The sequence below is a fragment of the Martes martes genome, assembly GCF_963455335.1.
Source record: "Martes martes genome assembly, chromosome: 2".
Classification (NCBI taxonomy): domain Eukaryota; kingdom Metazoa; phylum Chordata; class Mammalia; order Carnivora; family Mustelidae; genus Martes; species Martes martes.
In genome coordinates, this window is record NC_137889.1 from 18,458,488 (window position 1) to 18,474,575 (window position 16,088).

Genomic DNA, 16,088 nt, shown 5'->3' on the forward strand with positions numbered 1-16,088 from the left:
GAACCCTGAGATCATGACCTGAGCTGAAGGCAGAGGCTTAACCCACTGAGCCACCCAGGTGCCCCTATAAACTGGTTTCTTAAGAGGGTCTTCTTTTAGGGCTCATGTTCACTGACTTTAACACCATCTCAGTTAGAACTACTTAATACTAATTCAATTTGATCAATATTATTTCAACCAAGTGCCCACATGGCCTGCTTGGCTTCATCATTATCAAGTCTTAAGTCCCAATTCCCTGAAAACTCTGCTTAAAATGATAAAACTCTCTTTCCTACCTCAACTTGCCTTGGGTTCTGGAAACCCTGCCACCTTACTGTAATTTATAACAGTCTGTTTTGACTCCCCCTTCCCCCACGTGCTGTTGGAAAAGAAAACTCTCCTTCCTATGCAGCCTCCTGTCTAGAAGGCATGGTGAGATGTGATGAAGGGAAATGTGTCCTAGAATCCCTGATGTGTGACGGGAAACTTGACTGCGTAGACGGTGCTGATGAACCGGCTACATGTGGTAAGGACCCAACTGCCAGGTGTCACGTGGGGGTGGGCAGAATCCGATTACATCAGCCAATGCCTCAGTTATCATGGGGGTCCACGCTCTCAGAGAATGCTCGGACCAGACCCCTACGTCAGCAATCATCCTCCCATGGTGGGTCCCTCACGTCTTACAAGTTCTGAGACTTGGCTCTGGTCTCCCGAGTGTGCGCAGAGCTTACCTGAGCTGGAAAACTCAGTGAGTTCGCCTCACGCTACGGCTCTAGGGAAAGAGACTAACTGCCTCACACCACACTGCTCCGAAAATTCTAGAATAAAGAATAGATGCACTGAGAACCGAATCCCGTGTTCAAGACCGTACGGTGAATTCTCTAAGGATTTAACTGAGGAAGGACTGAGGAAGACTATTTCCCAGTGAGGAGGGAGCTCCTGAGCAAGTGTCTGAAAATTTAAAACCTTGTGATTCTCACTCTAAAAATCACTGTTGGTTCAGGTTGGGGGGGGGGTGGGGACGGGGCAGGTGTCCCCAGGTCACTTTGTCATCTGTCTCATTTCCTCCTTATATCTGGGCTTAGCTGTGTATGACGAGACCTTTGTTAGTGCTAAGGACTGTGCAGGCCACTTTTATTTATTTATTTATTTATTTATTAAATTTATTTGACAAAGAGAGATCACAAGTAGGAGAGAGGCAGGCAGAGAGAGAGGAAGGGAAGCAGGCTCCGTGCTGAGCAGAGAGCCTGTTGCGGGGCTCGATCCCAGGACCCTGGGATCATGACCTGAGCCAAAGGCAGAGGCTTTAACCCACTGAGCCACCCAGGTGCCCCTGAAGGCCACTTTCTACTGAGGGAGCACATAAGACACAGGAAGCATGAACAGTGGGACAACACACAGGTTTCTGGTGCTATAGAGGTAATTCACTGGGATTAAGAAATTACTGTATCACTTTCTGGGGCAAGGGTCCTGGCCCCTCAAATTTTCTAGAGGAAATAGGGAAGAGGTTGCTGGGCCTTCTGTGGGTGAGCAATACACCAGCATTTGAAATTGTCCAGACTGTCTGCCTAGAAAAGTCCTTTCCCCTGCTCCATGATTCTTCACTTTCCCTGTTCTGTGGTCTTTCCCCGAAGCGTCCACATTCCTAGGTCAGAGGGCAGGGTCAAAGGTTATTCTTCAGAAGCCTCTATAGCCCTCACACCAAGTAGGGGCTTGTAACACCACGGTTTAGAAGATGTTTGATCTGTACCGTGTTCAACTCTCCTGACCACTGCCCTGTCTCTACCAGGCAGGAACTGCTCCGTGGCCAACGGGGGCTGTGAGGGACAGTGCAGTGACACCGCCTGGGGAGTCCAGTGTTCGTGTGGAGCTGGGTGGCAGTTACAGCCGGACGGCCAGAGCTGTGCAGGTCAGAGTTCATCGGGCACGTCTTCCAAAGTTTTCATGGCAGTGGGATAGCCATGCCATACAGCTTACCACCTTAATCACGTTAAGGATGTAATTCAGTGGCCTCCACCACATCCACGACGCATGTGAACATCACCAGGATCCATCTCCAGAACTCTCTTATCCTCCCCGACAGAAACTCTGTCTCCATTAAACAAGAACTCTGTCCCCAGTCCCCAAGAAACTCCATTCACTTCCTCTCTGAATTTGCCTGTTCTAGTCTTGCATCCGAGTGCAGGGATCTGGGATCTGTCCCTCTGGGCCAGGCTTTTTTCACTTAGCCTGTCATTAAGTTTCATCCATGTAATAGCAAGGTCAGACTCTCCCTCCCTTTCTAAGGCCAAAGACCTCATTGCATAAATATACCCCATTTTATTTATCCATTGATGGGCATTTGGGTAGTTTCCACGGTTTGGCTCTCATGGGTGATGCTATGAGCAACTGGTATACACATGCCCGAATCCCAGCTTTCCACACTCTGGGGCATACACCAGAAGTGGGATTGTCGTATCCTGCAGCAACTTCTACGTTTAACTTGAGAAAACTTCAAGCTGTTTTCCACAGTGGCTGCCCCACTTGACATCCCCCCCCCCCCCGCAGGGCACAAGTGTTTCCGATTCTCCACGTGTTACCATTCATTCCAAATCAGCAACGCCCCCGAGTGTTGCTCCACCTGGATTCTGTGCCAGCCGCACGTCTGGGGCCTCCACACTGACGTTCCCGCTGAATTGCTCATATGATAGCGCCACAGAGGCAGGGACTGTCTGTGCCGGCACCAGCACAGGGATTTCCACATAGTATGTGTCCAGCGAGCATCTGAAAGAGGGCCCAGAGGCCCAGAAATACTCAGGAGATGGCTCCGTGGTCATCTCTAATTTCCGGCTCTCTGTCATCAGATATAGATGAGTGCTCCCGGGACTACAGTCCCTGTGGCCAGCTGTGCCGTAACGTCCCGGGCTCCTACTCCTGTGCGTGTGTTCAAGGTCATCAGCTCTACAATGGGACTAGTTGTCGAGTTACAGGTGAGTTTCACGACCCAGAGCAAAGCCTAGCCCTTACTCTGTCCTTAGCGGTCATTACAGATAAAAGTGCTATCCATGGTTTACTTAAAGGTCTGGTATGAGAGGTGATGTTATTCGTTCCATAAAGAAGCTGCTATTAACAACATTCCTTGGCCAAATCAAGTATCAGTTGCTATTAGGTGTCTTTATGTTTCTTTAAGTTTATCTGTTAAATCTCTACACCCAACATGGGCTTAGATCTTACGACCCCAAGATCAAGAGTTGCATGCTCTCCTGACTGAGCCAGCCGGGCGCCCCTATTAAGTATCTTTAAAATGACTTAGCTGCCCTGCAGGCTGTACACCTGCGTGCCCCGGAGACCACACTGATGTAGTGTTAACTTGGCCTGTGCTGCTTTAATGAGGGAACGGTGAATTCCATTCGGCTGCTGTGTACGAGACAGGGAGAGGAGCTCTGTCTAGCTGGAGGGCAGGGCAGAATCTGAAATCAAACAGGCCCAGAGTTCCAAAGATGAGCTGGAATATGCTGGAGTTCAGAGGAGGAATTGGGGCTTAGGGTGGTAGGCTAGATCGCCTCTGGACACGCCTCAGTCCAGACCTGAGCCGTCGGCGGATTTCAGCACGGGAGATGGGACAGCATCTTTGGTGAAAGAAAATGGCCTGAAAGAAAGTGTCCAAGGAGTGTGTCACTGTTCCTTTTCCCCTTTATTGCAGATGATGCTGTTAAAATTCTTATAGCGGCAGAGAGAGAACTTGGGGTCCTGGATCGGAGAACAGGCATCTACGAGCCTCTGGTTCCTGTAAACTCGAGGCCGACTTCTGTCGCCTGTGATCTCGACAGAAGCATGTACTTTTGGGTGGATGAAGCCTTACACGTGTTTGTCCTTGGGAGGCCAAAGCCGGTTCCTCTCTATCCAGGTATATTTCTTGACGTCCAGAGCCCTGGCTTCTTAAAGCGCCTTCAGCAGAGTATAAGCGACCTGTGTATTCATCTGGACCTCATCTGGGACTTGCTTGTTGTGACTCCCCAGAGTGTGTGCAACCCTGATTTGAGATAAGGCCATGTAATTTGGCTCAACAGAAGCTTTGCTGGAGCATAACCGGCGAATGAGTTTGCTCTAAAGAGGTACAGAAAGTTGGGCATATGGGCTCAGGCCAGGGTTAATCTCCGCTTCATCCCTGGGTATGTGACGTAGAGCAAGTCGTTAACTCCTTTGAACCGCGCTCAGTAAGACAAAAGGGATAGCCCTTGTCTCACTGGGTAAGTGGGAGTGGGGGTTGGCGGATTGAAGAAGAACGGTCCATGGGAGGAGGAAGTGCTTAGTTGTCCCGGGCACGCAGAAACCCTCTGTTACCAACTCCCCTGAGACTTCTGTAACAGATGCTGCCCTAGACTGAGGCTGCATTCTCTTGGATTTCTTGGTTCTGCTTCTGCTAAGGTCCTTCTCTTTTCCTGCCTCCCACATCATATTGCACAGAGCTCATCTCTGGTCCTCCTTCCCTGTGTCCCACTGGCTGCCTTGTACAGGTTGAAATCAGAAGATGTAGAAAAGTTTAGTCCAGATCTTTTTTTCAAGGTAAGGAGAAGGTAGGAGAATACAGGAGCACAGTAATACTGTCTTGTGTATCCCCAGAACTTCAGGCCGTGGACAGTATCTCTTTGGACTGGCTCACGGGGCTGCTGTATTGGGCTAGCAGCTTCACCAGGGTCATTGGTGCTGGCTTGAGTGATGGCAGAGGCTACGTCAAAATCTTGGAGAAGGATCTGGTGCCAGAGCAGCTCATCGTGTTTCCCCCGAAGAAGTAAGCAGCATTTCTTTGAGAATATATCCCAAATCACTGGTTATCTTAGACATTTAAGTTGATAAGAGGACCTTTCCACATTTTCAACATAGGTCTTCATTTGCTCCAAAAATATCTTCTAAATTGAATCCTAGGGAGAGCCCCTTTTCAGTCCACGGAGTCTGAGGGCAGAGATCTCCTGCATTCTTAGCTGCACAATGACCGGGGGCCTGAACAAGAACGCTCCGGGGGCCTGGCTGTTCAGAAGAGCGTGTGTTCAGGGTGGCGGGTGGGGGGGATGGTTAACACTGTGCTTTTGCTTTCCTCAGGTCCTTGTATTGGATAAATCGTGGTAAGAAAGGCATGAGAACTCTCGAGGTTGCGGGGATGGACGGCTCGGATCGGAAGGTGCTCGCAGCCGTCCACATGGAGGAGCCTGTGGGACTGACGCTTGACCCCGTGGCCGGCCGCCTCTACTGGATCAGCGAGTATAAAGAGGTACTGGAGAGAGGTCAGGAAGGAAAACGTTTTAGTGGGGGCTTGGTAGGCCCGTGGGTAACTGCAGAGACCTCCCTAAGTCTTACATCAACCCCGCATGTGGTCTTCTGGCCACGAGGACCGAGGAAAGCGAGCTGGGCTGGGCCAGGGTCTTGGGGAGAGCCCGACCAGATCAACACAGGCTGGGAGACTTTGTGTGTGACTTTCTCCAACGCTGCGGTCACACCTAGCCCTGAAATTTCCTGGTAGTATAGGTCATACTGTATGTTGTACCTAGAACATAAAACCTTTTATAATGATGGACCACCTCCTCGAAAGCATGTCATTAGTACTTCTTACTTAGTACTTACTTGGACTCTTATTTCTAGGTCTTAATATTACGGTTGCTTTTATCATATTTTTGGAAACCTCAAATTGACAGACAAATATGACACAGTGGCTGAAAACATAGGCTTGGGAGCACAGGTTTCTTCCTAAGACTTTAGGGTTTATTTTTCTTTTTTTAAGATTTTATTTATTTGAGAGAGAGAGAGCATGTGTGAGGATGCATGGGGGGAGAGGGGGAGGGAGAGGGAGAGACAGAGACAGACTCCCCGCTGAGCTGGGAGCCCTACTCCATCCCAGGGTCCTAGGATCATCTGAGCTGAAGGCAGAGGCTTAACCGACTGAGCCAGCCAGGCGCCCCAACTCTTTTTAAAGTCATCTTTACACACCCAATGTGGGGCTCAAACTCACAGCCCTGAGATCAGGCATTGCCTGCTCTACTGGCTGAGCCAGCCGGGGGCCCTGGGAGTTGTGTTTTTAAGTCTGTTACTTCAGCTGTGACTTTGGCAACTTATAGCCCCTCTTTGAACTCCCATCACCCTCTCTGAAGAGAGATAGATCATTCACCTCAGAAAGCAGCTGGAGAACGTAGGGAAGGACTTGGTATACCACATCTGGACGCAGACAATAAGTTAGGGTATCTACTTGTACAATGCACCTGTGACCCCAGTTTACGCAAGAAGCAGTCCAGCCACTGGCTTTGGCATTAACCTCCATGAATTCTAAGACACTCTCCTCTTTATCAAGTTGATAGCACGTGAAGATGTTTAATCGGCATCCACGCAAGAGGTGCCCTGACGCTGGAGTCTCATGCTAGTGGCGCCCGACTCTCATGACTCTACCCTTCAGTCCATAGAGACGGTCAACGCGGATGGCAGTGGGAGGCACACCTTTCCTGAGATCTTCTTGGAAGACGACAACCCTATAGGACTAGCTGTATTCGAGAACTCCTTCTTCTGGGCAAATAAAATACATCTGTATCACACTTCACCCCACACCCCCAAGGAGAGAGCGGTGTTGCTCAATGCTTCCATATCTGCTTTCTCCGTCCTCCACAAATCCCAACAGCCCAAGGGTATGTCCCTGACATGTTCGTTGTTAATTGTGGTTGATGTAAAACTTTTCTGCTCTTGACAGAAAACTGAAGAAAGCCCAACATCCTGTTTATGGGAGGAAGCCAAATATTCATTGACTAGGAGTTAAAGGCTTTTGTTAATCAGAAACTATATGTCAGATTCAACTCAGATAATGCTGCTTAAGTGGGTCGGAGAGACTCCCCGAAGTAGAGAGTTGCGATCACTATTTACTTCTAAAGGAGTCTTCCTGTCAGCAAGCCAGGCAGTCTTTTTGCCTTAACTCTAGGGCCGAAGATGCTATTGGTTGAAGACTTATTGGCCTGAGCTTAATATGGATAAGCAATTGCCACTATCCGAAAGGGGTCATGGGAGTTTAAGGGTCAGCATGCCTAACCTAGAAGGTAACGAGTATCCTGGGATTTCTCTTAAGGCAAAACCAACTGAACTCCCCTTGAGTATTGAGTTTGGAACTGGTATGGAGAATTCTGAAATCGTACCTAACCTATTTCTATTTGAAAACAGGCAGACCCCCAGCATGTGCTCCAGGCTCATGCAGCCACCTCTGTCTCCTGTCCCCCGTCCATCCCAAGGGCTATAAGTGTGTTTGTCCAGAGGGAATGTTCCTTTTGCCTTCCGGTACATGTAGCGGTAAGTATGCTGGGGCAAATGGGCTTGGCTCAGGGAGACTCATTCCATTTTGGGATCAATCACTTGTATACGGACAGCCTTACCTTGATAAGTTTTGTTATCCAAAGAACTTGATTATGTTCTTTTATTATTGTGTTAAAAGTATAGAACATAAAGCTTACTATTTTAACCACTTTCAAGCGTATAGTGGCATCGAGTGCATCCACATTTTTATGCAACTATTGCTACCATCCATCTCCAGAACTTTTTCTTTTTTTAAAAAAATATTTTTGTTTAGAGAGAGAGCAAGAGCAGGAGGGAGGAGAAGAGGGAGAGGGAGAGAGTCCCAAGTAGGTTCTGCACTGAGCGCAGAGCCCAACTCGGAGCTTGATCTCATGACGCTGAGATCAGGCCCTGAGCCGAGATCAAGAGTTGGCTGTCTAACTGACTGAGTCACTCAGGCTTCCCTCTCCAGAATGTTTTCATCTTCCTAAACTGAAATTTTGTACCCACTAAACAATAACTCCCCATTCCTCTGCCCCCAGCCCCACCCCTAGACCACCATTCTACTTTCTATATGAACGTGACAACTCTAGGAACGTCATAGAAGTGGAATCCTACAGCATTTGTCCTTCGGCTGCTGGCTTATTTTCCTTTGTTATCTTTAAGGTTCATGTTGTAATATGTGTCAGAATTGCCTTTCTTGAATAATCAATTACTTTATATTTTGGTTTCTCCATTCATCTGTCAATGAATACTAGGGTTTGTTTGATTTTAAAGCAGGAAAACTAGGTTACACCACTCAGCTTTACCCAAAAATTAAGTTGGTACAAGAAAGAAATCCTTAATGGTCTTATGGCTTGTGTATTCTCACCTAGGTTTGTAAGCAGGGTCTCCTGCGGTATTGTTAACATAAATTCTTTTTGTTTTGTCTTTGAAATATTAAGGCTTACAAGCTCCTTTGAACATCTCTATCCAAATTACTTTTTTTGGGAAAGATTTTATTTATTTATTTTAGAGAGAGAGAGAGAGCGTGCACGCAGGCACATAAGTAAGGGGAGGGGTAAAAGGAGAGAGAGAGAGAATCTCAAGCAGAGCCCTCTGGGTGCAGAACCCAGTGCAGCGCTTGGTCTTACAATCCAGAGATTATAACCTGAACTGAAACTGAGAGTCCAACGTTTAACCAACCGAGTCACCCAGGTACCTCCCACATTACTTTTTTGCTAAAGAACACTCAGATTTTAAGCAGGATAAATGATATAAATATCTTCATGCTCTAACCACCTTTAAAGAACATAATTCTCAGGGGTAGCTGCTGGATGCGATTATGGTGCATGTAATACTCTGTTGTGCCAAACTCAGGACTTCACTTTAACTTGTATCTTGAGGGGCACCTGAATGGCTCAGTCAGTTCAGCGTCTGCCTTCGGCTCAGGTCATGATCCTGGGGTCCTGGGATCCAGCCCTGTGTCAGGCTCCCTGCTCAGCAGGGAGCTTGCTTCTCCCTCTACCCCTCCCCTTGCTCATGCTCTCTTCCTCTCTCAAATAAATAAATAAATCTTTAAAAAATTTAAAAAAATTGTATCTTGAACATTATATATACAGCTAAATACCCGAGTAACTTTTCTTTAAATGGGCAATCGAATTTAAAATTCTTTCTACTGAGACTTGTGCACCTTGAGCAAGGGTTTGAGGACATTACTGAAACACATGGGGCACCGCCCAACCCTAATCTTTGTGGCTCTGTGTTAACTTTTCAGCAGAAATTCGAAAGCTTTGGTGCTTTGGGAAAGCAGGGCGATACTTCATTTGCTCAAATGAGTCCCTTCTCCAAGGAAGCTCAGGCTTTGGGCTGTATACGTGCCTCAGAAGCGAACTTGCTAAGACTCCTTTCTAGGTGTTCCTCAGCTGGAGAGGTTACTCAAGAAGGGAGCAGGGGGCTTATCTGACGAATGGCCAAACTGTAAATATCTCCTTTCTCTTGGTAGAGTTAAAGATAGTATTTTCGTCTGGCAAACGTCTCTACTTGTTGAAAGTTGGTTTTATGGGAACTGCTATAGACAGAACCCTAGTTCAAGAGCATCCCAGAGACATCTATTTACTGGATATTGACTGGAAAAGGAACCTTGTCTACTGGACAAATGCCCAGGGACAGCTGTTCTGCTCAGCTGGCTATTCAGGAGAAAAGCAAGAGATTTGGACAGAGCATACAGGTAAGCTGGATGGCTATTTTGGATTTTCCCCTTTATTTCCTGGCTCTAAAATTAACCAAAACAAAACAAAACAAAAAAACAAAAACAAAACCCAAACCCAAAAAACAACAAAAAAACCTTACCTGATCTGAATCAACCTTAATGCCAAAGGATGGTTTTAAGGTAATTTAAACATGGACTGTCTGACTTACCCTTATACTTTTGAGAGGAATACGGACTGTTAAAAGGCTACCGTGATTTGGGAAATCCTAGGGTCAGTAGTAAGTTTTTTGAAATTCTATTTTTCTGGCCTTAAGTTTGGGTAGGATAGAAATAGACCTTAAATATTTCAGTTTTGCATTGCAGATTTTTCTTGCACTAATTTAGAAGTGATTTGCAATGCAGATTTCTGAGACAACTAGTGAGATATTTTCTTGATGTGGTAATAGATCCTTTCTCTCCTCTCCCACACTCCTGCATGGCACGGCCCATCCTTAGCACTGTGTATTCCACCTAAAGGCAAACATCTACTTTGTAAAAGAGATCTGGGGTAGAGCTCTAGGGTGAATGATTTGATTTCTGAATGTCTGGGCTGCTGGTACTCTAAGCACCAATGATAGGCTTTACTACCGGAAGCGCCATATTGAAATGCGTGTCCCTCCCACACGCTTCTGAGCAGTAGGCTCTGCTGAGTCCTGTGGACAAGCACAACGCCTGGCACCTAGGAACTTCCGGTACCTGCCCCAGAGAACTTTCAGGAAAGAGTGGAACGGACAGTATTCTTGAGATACATCTGGTAGCTGTCTGAGGAAAGTCGTGATCTTGAATTTCTTCCTATTTCCCCCACCAATTAAAATGCCACCTTCACTCCACTGGCTGATCTTAGCTAATAGGCTTCCATGTTACAATGATCCCATCGAGGGTTTGTAGGGGACTGGCAGTTTCATTTGAGCTGACTTCTAGTGTGGAATGTGGAGTCCCTGTGTAGGTAGCTCTGAAATAAAATATGTACGTCTCTGTCCCCTGGTTACTGGCGCAGACTTCCTAAGACCTTTGTAACTTCCTGAGTGAAAGCACCAGACACAGAGCTCCCCTAAGCTCTTTGGAATTTTCTAGGTGATAGGAAGAGCTTAAGTGGAATGAGGCAAGTTTGGTGGGGTCTGCAGTGCAATGTAGCATTGAATTTAAGGTCCATTTCTACGTTACCCAGACTTAAGGTCAGAAAAAATTTAAAAACCTTACCACTGGCCCTGGGAGGCTGTTTACCAGAAAGACCAAGCCATAACTACAAGCTTAGAACTTTCAGCTCCACTCCCTGTTCTCTGGAGAGGGGAGAGGGGCTGGAAATGGAATCGGGGATCAATCACGCCTGTGTGATGAAGCCCCCATGAAAATCCCAAAGTGGGGGCTTCAGTGAGCTTCCGCGTTGGTGAACACATCCGTGTGCCGGGAGGGTGGTGTAGCCCATCTCCATGGGAACAGAAGCTCCTACTTCTGGGCCCTTTGGATGTGGCCCTGTGGCTCTCTTTGTCCGGCCGTTCATCTGTATCTCTTATGAAATAAACCGGTAAATGTGTTTCCCTCAGTTCTGTGAGCAGCAGATTATCAAACTCAAGGAGGTTGTGGGAACCCTGATTTAGATCCAGCGGACCAGAGTGCTGGTGGTAACCGAGACTGGTGACTGGCATCAGAAGCAGGGGCAGTCTTGGCACAGAGCCCTTAACCTGTGGGCTCTGATGCCAACTCCAGGAGGACAGGGTCAGAACTGGGTTGTAGGACATTCAGCTAGTGTTGCAGAATTGTTTGGTATGGGGAACCCCCCGGGAATCCCCACATCTGGTGTCAGAAGTGTTGGAGGCGTAAAGGAGCCAGCCACACAGGTACATTTCTTCCTATAAAGTGGCTGAAAGCACGACAAAGCCAGGCAGGCCCTTCAGAGCAGGGGTCAGGCTGGTTACTACCTATGGGGACCTGTTTGCAGAGCCCAGGGTCTCCTTACAACCCCTGTGAGCATGCAGCTTTCAGCTTACCCTTGCATCAGAGGGTGCTAATATCAGTGTTGTCTCTCTCTCTCTCTCTTTTTTTTTTTTTTTAGGAGATTTATTTGAGAATGGGAAAGAGAGCACATGGTGGGGAGGGCCAGAGGGAGAAAAATGCTTAAATACACACATACTGATGAGTATGAAGTATCAAGCCCAATGTGGGGCTTGATCTGTTGACCCTGAGATCCACGATCCGAGCCAAAATCACGAGTCAGATGCTTAACCGACTCTGTCACCCAGGTGCCCCAGTGTTTTCTCTTGAATGAGTGAATCTTGTCCTCATTGGAAAGTGTAGGCTGGGAAATACAGAGGAGATTGCTTTAAAAGAAAAAATGGGAGGGCTCCAGAATTCTGTTTTAGCCAAGAGTGCCTAAAGAAACCTGTACAGAATTGCTCAAAGAACTTTCTGTGGCCCTGGCAACCATGCAGATAGCACCAGTTAAAGCTGATACCAGACAGAATGTGTCTTCTGTGCAGAAGGCAGAGCCCATAGGAGAAGAGAGAAGCTGATCTGGGTGTGGCTAGTCTCTTCTTACTAACCGGCCAGCCTTAAATCCCTTCTTTCCTGGGGTGACTTAAGGAATGTGGGGGACAACTCTGTGCAAGTTCCTCCACGTCAAAACACGAGGAATAGTAAAACCTCCCACCCTAACAGCCAGGAAGTGGGAAGAACTAGAACTCGGGAACCCTGTGTGTACAGGCTTCTCCCTTCTGCTACCCACGCCCCAGCTTCGTGCCTCATCTGTTTGTCAGTCTCCCTCGTAGTTAACATTTGAGTTCTTTTTTTTTTTTTTTAAGATTTTATTTATTTATTTGACAGAGAGAGAGATAGTGAGAGCGGGAACGCAAGCAGAGAGAGAAAAGCAGGCTTCCTGCTGAGCAGGGAGCCCAGTGCAGGGCTCATTCCCAGGACCCTGGGATCATGACCTGAGCCAGAGGCAGACGCTTCACGACTGAGCCACCCAGGCGCACCAACACTGGAGTTCTGAAACACATTCCTGCACACCACAGAGTGTTCTACTAAGACCCAGCTCTGTGAGGTGGGGGGGGGGGTGGGGAATGTGCACATAGATGCATTATATAGGTTTGCAATAAAGCTTGCCTATTTAAAGGTTGTAACACAATTTACAAATAACAAACTATACAACGTTCTTTGTTGTAAATTTCATATAGCTACATGATTTTCAGATTGGTTACAGATCAAAGAATTCAGAATAAAAAAAGGAGTTTATAGCTGCAGTTCAATCAAAATTTAACAAAATCCAACTATGAATAAATGCTCGATTGTGATCCGATTTGGCACGCAGTCGCTGCCATCACCGAGCAAATACAGTCCTACTGTAACGTAATTTAACAGTTGTTTCCATAAACTAGTGGGAAGTGTAGCAGTGAAGACTAATTGAAATTAGTTTATTGACCGAAGGGACTGATTTGTGGATTTGGATAATAGTTTCCAAAATCTAGGAAAATGTTTTCCCAACTTCTGTGGTCTCTAAAATGTTGTGGGCATGGGTGTGACGCATGTGAGTTTAATTGGCAATATGAACACTTTCCTCTGCCACTTAAGTCCAGACCAGTGTCAGCCTCCTTCTACAAAAGGCCAGACAGCAACTATTTCAGGCTGGTCGGGCACTGTGCCGTTCTGTCTGCAAAGGAGCCGACCACCATATGTGCGTTAAGGACCATGGTGTGTTCCCCTGGAATTTACAAAAACACGCCAAAGGTTGGAATTGGCCCAAGGGCCGTTCTTTGTCAATCCCTGGTCTAGAAAATGAAACTGAAAACAAATCAAGCCCTGATTTGGAGGATTTGCCAATGCCTCTGGTGAAAAATACTCCCACAGTGGCAGGTTTCAGGCTCACAATGTAAGGTGACTTATCGTAGGGTTCGGAAGGAGCGTGGGGTAGCAAAGTGCAGCAAAGCGAGGACCGGAGTATTTTTGTTTCAAGTGCAGTTAAGTTGATGTAATTTAATTTTAAAAATGGCTATATTGGACAGCAAGCTTGCAGTGTTCCTGAATTCAACAACTGGCCATTCCAAACTTGTGCAAAGAACGGATGCTCTCCTATGCTTTTCATAGGTACTGACTCGAATCCTCAAAACTGGGAGAAGCCCTGTCCCTATCCCGCATTTGCAGGAACTGAGGCACAGAAATTAGCTGACACCTTATCTTGGAATGTGCTTCAAAAATGGCAGTCTGACTTGCTAGCCCAATGCTGCTCTTAACTTTAAAGCTGTACTCACCCTAGGGTAGGTACTGCCTAGCTGAGATCCACTTACGCAGGTCTAGTGGGCAGGATGGGAGTAGGGAGTGCTTGGTGGGCTAGTGCCCACGTCTGTTACGCTTAAAAGCTACCACTTTGTGGCTTTTATATACTTGGTCCCTGTCCTATCTCTGTTGTCAAGCTCTAGGTCTCCTCACTACCCGCCCACTCTCCCGGTGACCTTTCATACCACTGCTGTGGTGACCCTTCCCCCAGTCTCTGCTTTCCCGTAGCCATGTCAGTTCCAGGCACTTGGCATGTAATTGATTGATGTTCCTACTTAACCGACAAAGAGGGAGGTGAATGCAGAGTTGCAGGTCTGCGTTCAAACGTAAGTGTTGCCGCTTAGATATCCAACTCCTAAAAGGCGGTGGCTGTCTCCCTTACCAGCAGGTTGTGAGGATCACATGAGCTCGTGTGACAGATAAGGGCCTGGAACCAGAGTAGGCCTGATGGGACTCCTCATGTGAACGAGGTATTGTGGGCTCGTTAGGGACCAGGCTTCACATCCCTCCGAGCGTCTCCCTTCCAAAACATTAAGGGTGTGCACGAATGTATTTGAATGTCCTAATGGGAGTTCCTTTCCCGCCCTCACAGTCTGCTCAGCAAAGGTGGACATATCCACGGGGAACTTATATTGGCTGCCATGTGACCGACGTGCTATCCAGAAGACTGGACTCCCTGGCCCAGACACCCGGACCCTCTACACGACAGGCCTCATTATACTGCATCTTCTTCTCGACTGGCCAGAGAGAGTGCTGTACTGGGTGGAGAGTGGGAAACACTTGCAAAGTATGACCCTTGATGGCAAAACCAGACAGCAAGTCTGGACGGGCACCTGGACGGCGGACACCCACATGACCTTGGACCTTGGCGCGTCTAGCATCCTCTGGACGGCCAAAGGGTCAGGTGAGCACCACGTAGAGCAGCAGTTGGAAGAAGCAGGGGAGCGGTGGTGGTAAGGCTCGTTCCTGCACGAGGATTGCACTGATTCCGAGAACTAGCTAGACCTGTGCTTGAATTGGGTTCTCGTAGTTACAGCTTGGGCACATGTCCCTCAGCTCAGACTTGGTTTTCTTGGTAAGTCTAGGTTTTTGATTTGAAAGACAGAAAACTGCAGAGCAACATACTTAGTCGTTTTTGGTTCGGAATGGGTTTCTGCCACCATGAGCAGACGTAACAAACCCAAACCTGCCTTGCAAATGAAGCAGAGGTGCTAGGTCCGCTGGGTACCAGATACAACTTCTGCCTGGCTGCCGACTCCGATGGTCTTCTCCGCCAGGAGCCGCCCCTGAGGGCTGCTGGCTTCGTGCGGGCGACCGAGTGTTAGCATACTGCCCAAAGACAGGGTCGGGCTTGCCTGACGCTCGCACGTGGCAGATCTCAAGTTCCTGGAGCTTTAAACACTTTCTGGGACTATCTTTAACTACAAAACTAAAACCTACAAAACTCCATAGGAAGAATCTGGGCTTCTTTTCAGTGGGGCTCATTGACCCTCAATCGAGGGCTGCCCATGTATCCGTCCCCACCCCCACCCCTGCCCTGTCACAGGTTACTCATTCTCTGCCAGCCTGTAAGCACTTGACTCTTCCTTAGGCTTGCAAAGTCTGAGTCTCCTAAAAAATAGAACATACACTTTGAACAAGACCTGGAGTGACGGCATTCTTGCGGCTCACGCGCCCTACCTGGTGACCGTGCACAGGGGAGCCCTCCTGCTGTGGGACAGGAGGACCCTGGAGCCCTTCGCCGTGTCAAAAGAGCCGTATGTGAGGACAATGATCATCCTGGCTGAGAACCAGCAAGTCCCAGGCGAGTCTTCCTCCGTGGGGTTCTTCTTTGAAATCACTTTCTTTGCCTCTGGTCTGTGTGTTTGCGGAGGGTAAAATCCCGGGGGAGTCTTTGTATTGGCCGTTGTCCCGACTCACAGCACAGCAGGCCCTCCCCCTCACTCGGTCTTATCCTGGAGGAATAAGAGTCACACACGTTTCTCAAAGTTGTTACATTGACAAGACCCCCAGCAAAACTTCCAGACGTTTGCCCACCATAACCCCTTTGGGAAGTCCTCTCGTACGTTAGCATCTTAAACCTCTTCATCTGGCGGTAAAGAGATCCATTTAATTTGTTCTGAAGCACTTTCCCGAACAGATTTTACCGTGTTACCCCCTGCCCCCAGCAGCAGCATCTCGCCGAGAACCCTTTGAGGAACCATCCTGGGGCGGTGGACCTGGGACAAGCAGGTCCTCCCGGCTGTTGAAGCTGCCCCCGTAGTTCAGATCACCCTGCTGACGGCTGCTGCTTTCCTCTTCACATAAGCCTTTGGCCCAGGGCCGAAAAGTT

The 16,088-nt window shown here is 47.9% G+C and overlaps 1 protein-coding gene across 1 annotated transcript in view; it reads left to right on the top strand.

The window, feature by feature from the left end:
- LOC308338221 (prolow-density lipoprotein receptor-related protein 1-like) overlaps positions 1–16,088 on the top strand; it is a gene marked incomplete at both ends in the record, with an annotated part of 41,815 nt that overhangs the window by 5,357 nt on the left and 20,370 nt on the right. Inside the window, 11 exons of the mRNA XM_080796278.1 lie at positions 392–505; positions 1,769–1,888; positions 2,823–2,948; positions 3,662–3,865; positions 4,582–4,750; positions 5,059–5,227; positions 6,401–6,626; positions 7,150–7,275; positions 9,242–9,466; positions 14,349–14,660; positions 15,348–15,560. Coding sequence (XP_080652404.1) covers positions 392–505; positions 1,769–1,888; positions 2,823–2,948; positions 3,662–3,865; positions 4,582–4,750; positions 5,059–5,227; positions 6,401–6,626; positions 7,150–7,275; positions 9,242–9,466; positions 14,349–14,660; positions 15,348–15,560 — 2,004 coding nt within the window. The remainder of the gene's footprint in view (positions 1–391; positions 506–1,768; positions 1,889–2,822; positions 2,949–3,661; positions 3,866–4,581; positions 4,751–5,058; positions 5,228–6,400; positions 6,627–7,149; positions 7,276–9,241; positions 9,467–14,348; positions 14,661–15,347; positions 15,561–16,088) is intronic.